The sequence below is a fragment of the Panthera pardus genome, unplaced genomic scaffold (assembly GCF_024362965.1).
Source record: "Panthera pardus isolate Hobbes unplaced genomic scaffold, ASM2436296v1 HiC_scaffold_20, whole genome shotgun sequence".
NCBI classification, from domain to species: domain Eukaryota; kingdom Metazoa; phylum Chordata; class Mammalia; order Carnivora; family Felidae; genus Panthera; species Panthera pardus.
In genome coordinates, this window is record NW_026526766.1 from 75,730,711 (window position 1) to 75,744,584 (window position 13,874).

Genomic DNA, 13,874 nt, shown 5'->3' on the forward strand with positions numbered 1-13,874 from the left:
AGGCTCCAGGCTCTGAGCTGTCAGCACCGAGCCCAACGTAGGGCTTGAACTCACAAGCCACGAGATCATGATGTGAGCCAAAGTCAGATGCTTAACCAACTGAGCCACCCAGACACCCCTACATTTAATTTTCTATTAAGGGTAGTTGGTGCCCATTTTCCCTTTACAAAATGATATGGTGTTTTCAAATATATTATCAATGAGAAGTGAATCTAAGATACCAAAACAAAACAAAATAGGTGCTTACAGTATGGCGGTATGTCGAAACTCATAAAAGTGGCAGGCAAATGATGAAAATTTGAGGAAAACCCTGCCCTGATGTAACATTATCTCCTCTGTGCATTCCCTAGGCTAGTCACAATGTCCCACACCCTCCAATCCTCCTCCTCTTCCTCTAGTCTGACCCTCTTCACCCTGTGGGTCTTAGTCTCAGCACTTGGGAAGCCTTCACTTGGGTTACCTAGATCAGATGTCTATCTCTCACCTTCCCAAAGGACCCTATTCTGTTATCTCTTTTACTTATTCCTATTCTTTCAATTGCTTAAATGCTTAATTACCTCCAACAGTGAGTTTCTCTCCTTTTATTACTGCATGGTCAATAACCAACTGGTAAGAGGTGCTATTAAAAGTAAGTGATGAGTGAACGAATAAGTGAATGTTGTTAGGCGCAAGGCATGAAATGCAGCCACCATTTCATATACTACTTTGTGAATGAAGCTTCACAAGATAGGGACTGTGCCTTTGTGATGTTTGAATCCCCAATGGCATCTAGCACCAGTGGCTGGCATAGTCACTGCCGATGACAGAAGTCATGGCTTAATACACATTGAATATAGAAATGTATTTAGTAATGGTCACTAATGGACTTATTCTAGAAAACCTCAGGCTTCTTATGGAAGAGTGGGGAGAGCCCTAGATTAGAGGCCATGAGTCTGCCACTATGCCCTTCTATCATCCTGGTTAGGACACATAACCCTCCAGGAGTCCGTGGTTCCTGTCTCTAACCCTGAAGGTGGAAGGTGGGTGAGGAAAGCGAATGATGGAAAGGACAGTAATGTCTCTCTCCTATCTGATATTCCAGGAGTCCAAGAAACAAAAATTCCAAGATTCTGTCATTCTCCCTGCCCATTTCCCATCTCTAATCCTGACAGGACAAAAGTGAATGATACCCTTATTTATTTGACAAAGCCCATTCTTAGCCTATGGAAAAAAAAAAAAAAAGGTCCAGTAAAATCACACAGAAGTAAGAGGAATCTACCACTCCACTCATACTCACACAGCCGTCCGTACCTGGGCCCCAGCTCGTCCTCACTCCTCCAGACAAAGTCACCAAACTTCTCATAGTGAGAATTGTAGTGGTGCTGTACTCGGAACAACATCGAGGCTGAGACCTCCATCAGCGTGTTGTAGGCAGTCTGCTGCTCCTTTCCACTTGTGTACCCATTGTACAGATTGTAGATCTTGTCTGCTATCTCTGAGGTGGGGAGAAGTATAGGCACAGATCACTGGACAGCAGGAAAAAGTGAGCATGGAAACATGCCTTGCAACAAGGGAGGCACATTTGTGCGGGACTTCGCATGCATGGTATTTGGGGGCAGACAGACCTTCAGTCCACCTTGAATATCATTGGCTAGTTATGCTAAGTTTTCCCATCTATCAACTGGAGATAAGGATGTCTACTCTACAGGTGTGCTGGGAGGGTGGAATTAAAAAGTGAATGTAAAGCATTCGACACGGGGTCATAATTTGCCAGCTTCATTGTCAACAAACATTTGGCGCCCATGATTGAACAGAAAATTCCAAACAAGTGCAGAGGCTTAAATCAACTGTCACGGGCTCATCTCAGCAGTCTACTTCTACATCCCCTCTATAATATTTCCAACACAGCTCCATGATCAGGTCTAACAGGTGTCCATTCAAAAATCTTTCAAAGAGGGGCACCTGGATGGCTCTGTCAGATAAGCATCTGACTTGAGCTCAGGTCATGATCTTGCAGCTCATGGGTTCGAGCCCTGCATCAGGCTCTGTGCTGACAGCTCAGAGCCTGGAGCCTGGTACGGATTCTGTGTCTCCCTCTCTCTCTGCCCCTCCCCGACTTGTGCTGTCTGTCTCTCTCGCTCTCAAAAAAAAACTAAACATTAAAAAGAAATTTTTTTAATCTTTCAAAGAAAAATCAGACTCTTCTGCTGGCCATTCACAGCAATTTCTATTTCTTTAGTCATTCCTATTCAATTGATGTAACTTGAAGTCATCATGGGCTGCTCTCTTGAATGGAAGGACCACTCTTTCATGTTTGAAGACTCTGACCAAAGTTTATGTACGTCCCCCCAAGTCATTGCTAATGGCAATTGCCTCTAGGAGAATCTCGGAAACTTGCGTTAAGATGGGAGGAGCATTTACTTCTCATTATTTCCACCCTGGTTTTAATTTTTCTTTCTTTCTTTTTAACCCCATGCATATGTTATTTTAAAATAATAATAATAACAATAACAATAAATGACCAGGAAACCATCTCAAACCCCCTCACTTTTGAGATTCAATAGCTCTTCAATAGGAGGACTATCTTGTCTTGTCTGATACCACACAAAGTGCTTATTATTCGGCTTATTATTCAGCCATGTGTAGACATGTCTGTCTGTCTGTCTGTCTGTCTCTCTCTCTCTCTCTCTCTCTCTCTCTCGAATGTGAACTCCTAAAAGGTGTAGAGCATCGCGTGTGTACCAGCGCTCTTAGGAAATATTTGCCCAACCTGAAATGAACCACCAGGACTCACAAGCCACCATTACACTTTGGCCAGTCCTGATGTAGAAACCATACCTATATGTTGGCGAAGAACTAAGTATGTGGTGGATGTGACCGACTGGTTCGACTTTTTTTTAGGTGTTTTGCCTGAAGTTTACAACTTCAGGGACCAGGAGCAGCAGAAAGGTCCAATCTTGCATGCTAGCTCTCACTGATAGTCACTGACTTCAGCTCTAGGCTGAGGATTCTGAGGCCACCCATCTGGGCTAGATGGGAATGTGTGCTATGAGGACCTAATGATAGTAGGTTGAGTCATCTTCTACTGTCACTGATACGCCAGCTCTGGCACAGACCGAAATGGAAAAAAGTGACTGGTCTCCCAAAGCCTAGGCTAAGGGGCAGGATACAGTCATGGGTCCCTGACTGTCTACCACCCTTGCCTCTAAACCAGAACACAAATTCTATGAAAGAGGAACAAGTCTCTCCACTGGCTAAGATACTGCTGGACAATCTCAATTTCCTTTAGGCCTTACTTAATTTACTTCCGTGTTCCTCCTGTCCCCTTAGTCCTTTCACTTTTTTCTTTCTGTGCAAATACGTGTATGTGGCCGGAAAGGGGTGGTGGTTAACTTCTGGGTACAGAACTTAAAGGAAATATGGGAATTACCTGGAAAGTGAAGAAATTGGTCACCTACCTTCTGCTTTGTTGTCATCCACCAGTGGACAGGCCGTTCTCAAGGTCACTGTGCTGAGTTCCGAGTGCCTCCCCCGTGTATCCACGGCATACAAAGTGAACCTGTAGCACAGCGAGAAAACAGAGCACTGGGTTGTGACTTCAGAGAAGACCCTGGAAGGTGTAAGGAGGAACACAAAATCATAGTACAGGGGTAATGGTTAATAGAAGTCAGGGAGGCTTAGCCTGTAAGAGAAATGATTTAGGGAAAAAAATAGCAACCATATAGCATTTATTGGGCACCAATCATCTGCAGGGCACCCTGTACTTACTCGTATTTTACAAGTAAGCAAACCTAGAAGGCAGGGATTATTATCACCTGAACTTCACCAATGAAGAAACTGAAGCTTAGATTTTATATCTTCCTGTGGTCTCGTAGTTATTTGGAGACAGAGCAGTCTGAGTCCGGGACTTCAGAAGTGAACCGTAGTGGTGTCTTGGATGGCTAGAATACTCATCTATGCTCTTTCATTCATGCAGTGAACAAACACTTACTCAGCATTAACAATGTGCTAGCAGTCATTTTATTCAGATACTACCTAAGCTAGGTATTATGGCTGTGTTTTATCAATAAGGACATTGGTCCCAAAGAGGTCAAGTAATTGTCCTATTATTACATATTAAGTAAGTAGCAACAGGGGACCACAACTTAGGTCTGCCTGAATCCAAAGATTATATTCTTGGGACACCTGCATGGCCCAGTCGGTTGAGCGTCCAACTCTTGATTTTGTCTTAGGTTGTGATCTCAGGGTCCTGGGATCGAGCCCCACATCAGGCTCCACGCTGAGGGTGAAGCCTGCTTAAGATTCTCTCTCTCCCTCTCTCTCTCCCATCTTTCCCTCTTCCTCACTTTCTCTCTCTAAAAAGCAAAATCAAAACAAAGATTATGTTCTTACCCACACTGCCTAATCTAACTCTACCTTCTATCTTTCATTAGCTGGCTCGGAGTGCTGGCAAAGGTAAGGAAGTGTGGGCCAATACCTAAAACATAAGTCTTAAGAGGCCTAAACATGGGGTATTTGGGCCCCATCTTCAAAAAGAACCTAATCTATTCATCTGCTTTCTGGGGATTTGGGCTTCTGCCTTTGGTATAAGAACAACAGCACTGTGATGTGGGCATTCTCTCTCTCCTCCTGTTGTATCTCCGCATCATGAGTGGAGCTCAGTTCTACAGCTTACTACATCCAGTACTATTTAGGTCAAGAGAAACAGTGGTGGGCGCCTGGGTGGCTCAGTGGGTTAAACGTCAGACTCATGGTCACAGCTCAGATCAAGATGAGATCAAGCCCTGCATCTGGCTCTGCACTGGCAGCATGGAGCCTGTTTGGGGTTCTCTCTCTTCTTCTCTCCCTGCCCTTCTCCTGCTCATGTTATCTCTCTCTCTCTCTCTCTAAAAATAAATAAATAAACATGAAAACAAAATTAAAAAAATAAAAGAGAGAAGCAGTGGTGACAGAGGGAAGAGCCTGGTCCTGGAGATGGCCAGGTTTGGGTTCACATTCCACTCTACTTCCTCGCTCTGTGACCTTGGTCAAGTCACTTCCCTTCTCTGTGCTCACTTCATCTCTCTGTATCACGCATCTCTGTTAAGGAGGCCACTGCCCACTTCGTGGGTCAGTGTGGATGAACATAAAATGTTAAGTGCTACTTGAGGTGAGTAATGATTGAGAAGCCTTGCAGAGGAGTTAGAAGGAAGATCACAAGGAAACTCCAGGATATGAGAATAAGCAAGTGGCAAAGTAGGAAGGTAAGGACAGTATTGGGTACCACTGTGTAAGCAGTTACTACCCACACAACAACCCATCTAGAAAGTGGCAGAGGCAGGATCCAAACCCTAGCCTGTAGCTCCCAGAGGGTGTATATGTCGGTTTGAGTACAACGATATCCCTGGCATTTAACAGTACTGGGTATATATGATAGGCACCCAGTAAATATTTGAGTAAATAAATGAACCTGAGCATACCACATCTTTTTTTCTTTTAGTTTGCTTAATTAATTAATTAATTAATTTATTTGATAATTACTATTTTTTAATATGAAATTTGTTGCCAAATTGATTTCCATACAACACCCAGTGCTCATCCCCAACAGGTGCCCTCCTCCATGCCCGTCACCCACCCTCCCCTCCCTCCCACCCCCATCAACCCTCAGTTTATTCTCAGTTTTTAAGAGTCTCTTATGGTTTGGCTCTCTCCCTAACTTTTTTTCCCCTTCCCCTCCCCCATGGTCTTCTGTTAAGTTTCTCAGGATCCACATAAGAATGAAAACATATGGTATCTGTCTTTCTCTGTATGACTTATTTCACATAGCATAATACTCTCCAGTTCCATCCACGTTGCTACAAATGGCCAGATTTCATTCTTTCTCATTGCCAAGTAGTATTCCATTGTATACATAAACCACATCTTCACGTTGCTACAAATGGCCATATTTCATTCTTTCTCATTGCCAAGTAGTATTCCATTGTGTATATAAACCACAATTTCTTTATCCATTCATCAGTTGATGGACATTTAGGCTCTTTCTATATTTTGGCTATTGTTGAAAGTGCTGCTATAAACATTGGGGTACAGAGAGATCAAGAGAAAATCCCAAATAGGCTCTGCACTGTCAGCATAGAGTCCGATGTGGGGCTTGAACTCACAAACCATGAGATTATGACCTGAGATGAAACCAAGTCAGATGCTTAACCAACTGAGCTAGCCAGGTGCCCCCCACATATAATTCCTTAATTTCAGTTTCTACATTTTCTACAACAAAATGGGGATAATTGTAGAGATAATGTATGATTATCTCAAATATTACATAGAGTGATACATGAGAGGTGGCTTGTAAGCTGCAGATTTTTTTGAGGGGGGAGGGGCCGAGGGAGAGAGAGAATCTTAAGCAGGCTCCACACCCAGTGCGGAGCCCGATCTTACAACTGTGAGATCATGACCTGAGCTGAAATCAAGAGTTGGACGCTTAACCCACTCAGCCACCCAAGAGCCCTGCTGCAGATTTTCATAAAGACCATGTAAAGAGCACTTATTTGTGCAAGAGTATACCTTTAAAAAATGCTTTCTTGGGGAAGAGGAGATTCATTCCAACTGAGGGAAACACAGAAGGGCATAGTGAATGGAACATGTGAATTAGCCTCAAAACATGAGGAGTTGGAATAAAATTTTAAACCCTGCTTTCCCATTGGCCACTTATGTTTCCATGGTATTTCTGCAATATATTTCCTCCACCAAGAGGGTCCAGGGTCACCTCTCTGCTTAGCCAAGCAGCATGAATAACAGCATGGTGGGGAAGAAGCAGTCTTACATTTTTAAGTTACAAAAACCTGGGTGGAATCCTTGTTTTCCCCAATTGTTGGCTGAGTATTCTCTGGTGAAATTCTCTCTCACAAGTTTGAGATCAAGACTCAATGATACAATGATGGAGCAGGCCTGGCTCAGTCTTTGCTCCTAAAAGGTAGCTTCTATTTGTGTTATTAGGGTAACCAAACATGTCAGTGGAGGCCTCAGGATGGAGGAAGCCTCAGGCCACCCTGCCAGTGGGGGGTGGAGGGGTGGAGAAAGAGGAAGATGTCAACCTCACAGGCCTGGGTCAAAAGTCACAAGGCCAAGCACTTTCTGCCCGTCTCAGCTGTAATTGTAGAACTGTTCCAGAGACACATCTGAAAGCTGTTAGGGGACCAGGCAGGGCTTGGAGGGGCTCTTTGTGAGAGGAAGAAAGTGGCGGCCCCTGATGTGGAGAACGGTGGGGAGAAAGGAGAGAAAGAAAGAGAAAGAGACCGAGAAACAGACACACAGACACACCCATAGAGTAGAGTGAAAAGCAGGGAGAGAAAGAGAGACTGAGAGAAGGACAGGTGAGACCTCTGTGTTTCTCAGGGGATCCGGAAGGGTGCCCACCACCATCTGCTCAGTTCTTTCATCTTCCATTTGCCCACTGAAGCAGGCTGAGATTCACTGACAGTTTGAACTAGAACGCCTGAGCCATCCCCAAACTCCATATACTTATTTACAGGTGGAGAAACGGAGGCCCAGAGAGGAAAGATTCTTACGTAAAGACCCACTGCCAGTTAGTTCAGAGTAGACACTGGCTTTTCTGACACCTCCCCCGGTGTGCCTTCTATACACTAGACTGCTTCTGGTATAACTGGCTGACTTAGGTCCAATTGCACCTTTGGGATACTTTTATTACAAAAGAGGGGGCTCCAAGGATGAAGTGGGATGAGCTGTTTAGGAACCTGAAGCTCCAGACTCCAACCCGTGCTGTTCCTTCCTCCCACTTTGGTTTAGGGGAAAGAACACTGGCCAAGGTGCCTGAAACAAACAAAACAAAACAGACAGAAATACCATAAATACAGAGAACAAAGTGGTGGTTGTCAGAGGAGTGGGCTGTAAGGGGATGAGCAAAATGGGTGAAGGGAAGTGGGAGGTACAGCCTTCCAGTTATGAGTAAGTCATGGGGACAAACGGTACAGCACAGGGAATATAGTCAATGGTGTTATAAGAGCTTTGCATGGTGACAGATGGTAGTTACACCTGTGGTGGACACAGGGTAATGTAGAGAGTTGTTGAATCATTATGTTGTGCACCTAAAACTAATGTGATATACTGTGTCAAGTATACTTACATTAAAACAAGCAAGAAAACAAACAAACAGAGTTCATGTCCCAGGTTTTCCGCACACTGTGGCCTGTGAGATCTTGGCTGTCTAAAGCAATATGGTGTCAGTGAATTGTGATTTCAATGTGGGGGAAGTGCCTTGGGATTGACTACTCAAAGGCAAAGTATTTTTCAATTTCCTTATCACCCTCAGGAAAAAGTCCAAAATCCTTACCACAGGCTCCCAGGGTGGCTCCTTGACCTTTATTCATTTGACAGTACTGGATCATTGAACTTCAAATAAACTCTGGCCACACCTCCAGCCTTGTTTATCAGTCTTTGCCTACTATTCTGTTTCATAGTAGAACCTTATCCAACTGCTAATGGTTCCAGAACATGGATTCTACCTCTTTGCCTTTGCACATGCTACACCCTCTGTCTGGATCATCCTTCCCCTTCTCCACTCAACCCTTCCTTTCCACCTTGTCCTTGGAGCATCAGTCAAACCTCATCCCTTCCAGTAAACCTTTCTCCATGTGGTGAATAGTGCCCTAGTATAGCACATGCCGCATTACTATGTCAAGTGCTCGTACACTTCTCTCTTGTCCCCATGACATCTTCAGGACCAGAATATTGCTCTGCCCATCTCCATCCACCCACCTACACCGGGTGCTCAGACACCTAAATCACGTGATGCTGAGCAAGTACTTTCCAGACTGAATGGCAGACTGAACGAATGACTCAATCAACTATGAAGTAGTTCCCTTGTCTGGAAATCAGCTTCCCCATTTGTAAAATGAACGAAAGGTGACTAGGTTGAAAGGCCATCATAAGAGATGAGATGACAGAATGGCTAAGAGCTTGGAATCAGGCAGTTTGGTTTTAAATTGGGGCTCCCTATTTATTGCCTGTGTAAGGACTTGTGTCAATTTACTCACCTGTAAAATAGGAATCAGGATATTAAAACCTACTGTATATAGTAGTGGTAGCATAAAATGAGATGTGAGTAAGTGCTTACCATGATGCCTGGCATGTGCTAACATTCAGGGAGAGTGAGCTGTGGGCATTATTATCAATAATATTGTTATTTTGACGGTGCTCAAGGCTCTGACCCCTCCCCTCCCCCTCCTTCCAGCATCCAGAGCGAGCTGTCCTAGTAGAAATCAGAGGAAATTGGGTGGAGAGGAAGCTGTTGTTGGTCCCATCCAAGACCCCCAGACCCCCTCACAGCAGGGGTGAGAGAATGAAACCGAGAAGTTAATTGGCGGTGAGAGCTTCTCACGGATCTGACAGGGGGTAAGAGCAGGGATAGAGCCCCAGAGGCCCACATCAGGACCAGGTCCCCGAGAGTACGGGAGAATGCGTTTGAAGTCTCCAGGCCAACGCCTGCTCTTCCCCAGCCGCCACATGATTTAGGCATTCTGGGGAGGCAAAAGTCTCCTCGCTGATTTGAAGGGAAACAGATGTTTCCAGGCCAGAGGCCCTGGTCTTGTAAAATGCTCCTTCCCCCCACGCAGCTTTGGCAAACAACTTCCCGTTAGTTTAAACCCACCCCCCCTTCCCCGCCCCAACAAACACACACCCAGTCTACCATCACTCCCCTCCCCGCCATTCCCAGCACAATGTGGCAGTCAGGGTGGTGGGAAAAACAGAGTCCCAGCTTTGGCTCTGGGTCCAAACAGCTGGATGGCCAGGGACACTTGACTGCCCATCTCTGGATCTCAGTCTCCTGTCTCTGCAGTGAGGGAACTAAACCAAGACCACCTCTAAGGACAGGCTAGATCTGATATACTAGGGACTCATGATTGTTTTTTCCTCTGAAAGAACTGGTATTATTCATTCCAGATCCTACTCCATTGCAGTCTATAGCAAAGAGCATGGGACTCATATTAAGCCGCTCTGGTTTTGAATCTGGCTGGACTCTGTCAGCTACCTGGCAAGTAATGACTTAACCATTGGGCCTTGGTTTCCTTACCTGCAAAATGGGACAAAGGTTCCATCTCACAGCATTGTGAGAATTAAATCAGAATTCAATCTCCTCACCCATATTTTAGGTCTCTTATGAGTGAAACTGAGTGTCAGACGTCTTTCCTTACACTACTCAAAAGGCACAGAACGGTCTGGACCCAGAGTAGGTGAGCAAAATGCTTTTAATTGATTGTTGTCAGGAGAACTACCTAGATGCTGGGCGGCCCAAAGACTCAGGTTCTTAATCCAGTTCTGCTCTAGTGATAGAATGAGCACTCTCATTTTCATGATCACAATGAAGTGCCACGGTTGGAACCGATTTTGGAGCCTACCTGAGTTCAAATGTTGGTTGCACAACCTACATTTTTTGACCTTCAGCAAGTTAATTAACCTCTCTGTTCTTTAGTGTGTCTTGTCTTTAAAGTGTGGATGATCACATTACCTCCTTCAAAGGGATGTTAGAGGAATAAAGTACTCAATACACTGCCTGGCACAGGGTTAAGTGCTAAGTAAGCATTCACCACTATTCGGGGTGTGTGTTTAAATTATTAGTCTCTGCTAGAATGATTTTAAAAGGTGAGCCCCCCCTCCCCAGTTCTTTAACATTTCTCTCATTGAGACATGGGGGTTCGATGGCCCTTCACCTTGAATTTTGGTGGGTTCAGGAATGTGTCGACTAGAACACAGCAGAAGGGATACTTGCTGTATGACTTTTGAGTCTGGGTCATAAAAGGCTATGAAACTTCTACCAAGCTCACTGAAACTCAGTCGAAGCCCTGAGCCTCCATGCAAGACATCCAACCGCCCTCAGGCCACCCTGGAGCGAGGAAGCCAGGACACAGGGAGGGAGAGGCTGATGTGAGCAGTCCTGGTGTTCACGTCATCCCAACCCAGATGAGCAAAAGAACCTTCAGGTAATTCAAGCCCAAGTGGTCAGGTCATTCATCCCTGCAGCTGAGGCTCCAGACTTCATGAAGCAAAGACAGCTGATTGTGCTGTGCACTGTCTTGGTGCCTGACCCACAGAATCCATTAGCATAATCAAATAAGTTGTTTTAAGCCACTAAATTTTGGGGTCATTTATGACATCATCATCAACAGTAACTCTAACAACTTCCAAGCATCTACAGCAAGGGTCAGCAAACCATGGCACATGGGCCAAATCTGGTCTGCCACAGGTTTCTGTAAATAAGGCAGAGCTGAGTAATTGCAACAGAGACCATGTGACCCACAAAGCCTAAAATGTTTACTATCTGGACTTCTAGAGAAAAGTTTGCTGACCCCTGATCCAGAGTTTTGACACAGAACTTAACACAAAGCACTTCACGCAAAATCATTTTGTGTACATTATTTCATTTGATACCAGGGTTAGAAATCATTCCTGTTTTACAGACAGACTCAGTGAGTCCAGATGACCCGTCCAGGGTCACACAGCTCTTCTGACCCCAAGTCTAATGTCACAACTGCTTGCTGAAGATCTGGACTCCAGTTTGGGTTCAGACACTGAATAAGCAACACGGCCTTGGGCAAGTTCTATTGTGCTTTGTTCTCAGTTTCCCAGCCTGCGAAATGAGGGGATTGGGCAGGACAGTGTGAACCAGTGCCAGAATTCAGATGTCCAAAGTTTTCCCCAGCTGGGTGCTGGCCATCAGGCAAAATCTCTCTGTTCATCAGTCCAGGAGTATCAAAGCAAGGCTTGAGAATGAACAGCCAGGGGCTGTTATGGTTCCCTGCTCTGTTCCACATGCAGCCCACCTACTCCCCAGCACTGAAAACCAATCTTTTTATATCCCAACTTGGGCTGGCAACTTGTGTTTTCTGCCAACATAAATATTTGGTTATAGTGCCCGGCACGGAGAGACTGTCATGGTATTAAGGACACTGATCCTGGTTTCTACTTTCAGAGCAACTCAGTCTGAGGTCTGATTGGGAGGCCAGTGGAACACCTGCTAGGTGCCCGGCACTCCTCGAAGCAGGGGAAAAACAGTTGGGGAGAAGACGAGTGTGGTCCTTGCCTTCCAGGAGCTCACAGAAGAGCAGGGATATGGTTGAGTGAAGAAATGGGATGCAGTGCTAGGAGCACTTCAATAAAAATTTATTCCTGTCCTTCCATTTCCTTCAGATGTGTTCTTTTTTCCTTCTTTAAAACAATGGACTAAAGCCTCGGATAGGCATTCAAGGACTGCCCGGATCCCCTGTCAGCTGCAACCTATCGGGAATGTCAACCACCTACGACAATCTTGTTTTCTCCTACCAAAAACACCAAAAACCAAAAAACAAACAAAAAACAAAAACAAAAACAAATCCACCTTAAAAAACCCCTATAAGGGGACAATCTTTATACCCCCCACCCTGAAAGCCTTAGAGGACTGAAACAGCCAAAGGATTTTAACATACAAAAACTAGGTGAAAGGTCCATTTGAGCTCATTCATTTACCTATCAAGTATAACTTGACCCTTCTTGAAAGAAAGATTCAGGTTGGCACTTAGCTTTCAAGGCTGTTCTGGTTTCCCTTTCCTTTTCTTCTTGTCACTCCCTTCCCTTTCTCGACCTTCTTCTCTCTTCCTTCTCTTTTTCCAGGGAGTAGACTATATGGTAACACACAGCTAGACTGACCACTGGTCTCAGTTGGAGGATGTTCATCTTTTTTGTTTGCTTGTTTATTTATTTATGCTTATTTATTTAGAGAGTGAGCACACACACAAGAGGGGTGCAGAGAGAGAGAGACAGAGACAGAGAGATAGAGAATTCCAAACAGGCTCATGATATCAGCGTAGAGCCCAATGTGGGGCTCAATCTCATAAATCATGAGATCATGACCTGGGCCGAAATCAGGAGTCAGATGCTCAGCCGACTGGGCCACCAAAGGGCACCAAGGATGTTCATCTTTTAATCGGTTGTTTTAGGTCAAAGCAGACACAGACTAATTTTATGGTTTCAAATCAAGGAATGGATGCCTTATTATTCCATGATTCCATTTAAATTTGTATTCCTGGGATCTTTAAAGCAAATTGTGGCCTTTTTATTATATATTTATTATAAACTGGATAGTCTTTCTAACACAACCAGGTATAGACAATAATTTTTAAGTGACTACAGTTATAGGAATTTTTTGCAGAAAAGTATAGCTTAGAAGTATGTAGCATTGAGACAGAGGGCATGATTTGAAGGTTTAACCTTGTCTTTAACTAGCTATGGAAGTTTGGCCAGATTATTTAACTTCTCTGTAGTTCAGATACCATTGATATCAAACCCCACAGGGATGCTGTGAGGGCCAAATGTTCATTATGGATGTGAAAGTGCCTTAGAGACCCCACACACACTTCCTGGGCACTCACTCTGTATCGGAGCACCGTGCTGGGGGCTTTTACACAGTTGTCTTCTGTTCTCTTTAAAACTGCCTAAGGGGTACATATTATTAAATTCACTTTACAAGGAGGCAAATGAGCCATGGAAATTTGAATTGACTTTTCCAAGGCTGCACAGATAGTTCAGCTAGGCCCCAACACAGGTCTCCCAACTGAAAGTTCAGTGCCATTTCCAAACAGATAGAATTAGTAACTATTCATTGGTCCCAAATGGACCTTGAGTCACAGTTTGGAGGAGGTTAGAGCTGATTAGGAGGATGAACTCCATGTTCCCAACTTTTGACAAGGAAGCGCTCTTAGTACAGCAACACCATCATCGCCCATCATCCCTTTTCAACCCTGGCATTACCCCTCTTCCTATGCCTGACCCTGAAGTCTTCCTCTTCTTCCTTATTGCCTTGCAAAATTGCATTTGGCCCAAGTCAAGCTCAGAGGAGAGGAGGCCAAGCAGAGGTCCCCAACTTG

General features: G+C 44.6%; 1 protein-coding gene across 4 annotated transcripts in view; it reads right to left on the bottom strand.

Moving 5' to 3' along the window:
• Positions 1-13,874, bottom strand: part of ASTN2 (astrotactin 2) — an 874,248-nt gene that overhangs the window by 12,530 nt on the left and 847,844 nt on the right. For all 4 annotated transcript variants that reach the window (XM_019454036.2, XM_019454034.2, XM_019454035.2 and 1 more), the window contains 2 exons: positions 3,438-3,538; positions 1,291-1,474 (listed from right to left, as the gene is read on the bottom strand). In XM_019454036.2, coding sequence (XP_019309581.2) covers positions 1,291-1,474; positions 3,438-3,538 — 285 coding nt within the window. The remainder of the gene's footprint in view (positions 1-1,290; positions 1,475-3,437; positions 3,539-13,874) is intronic.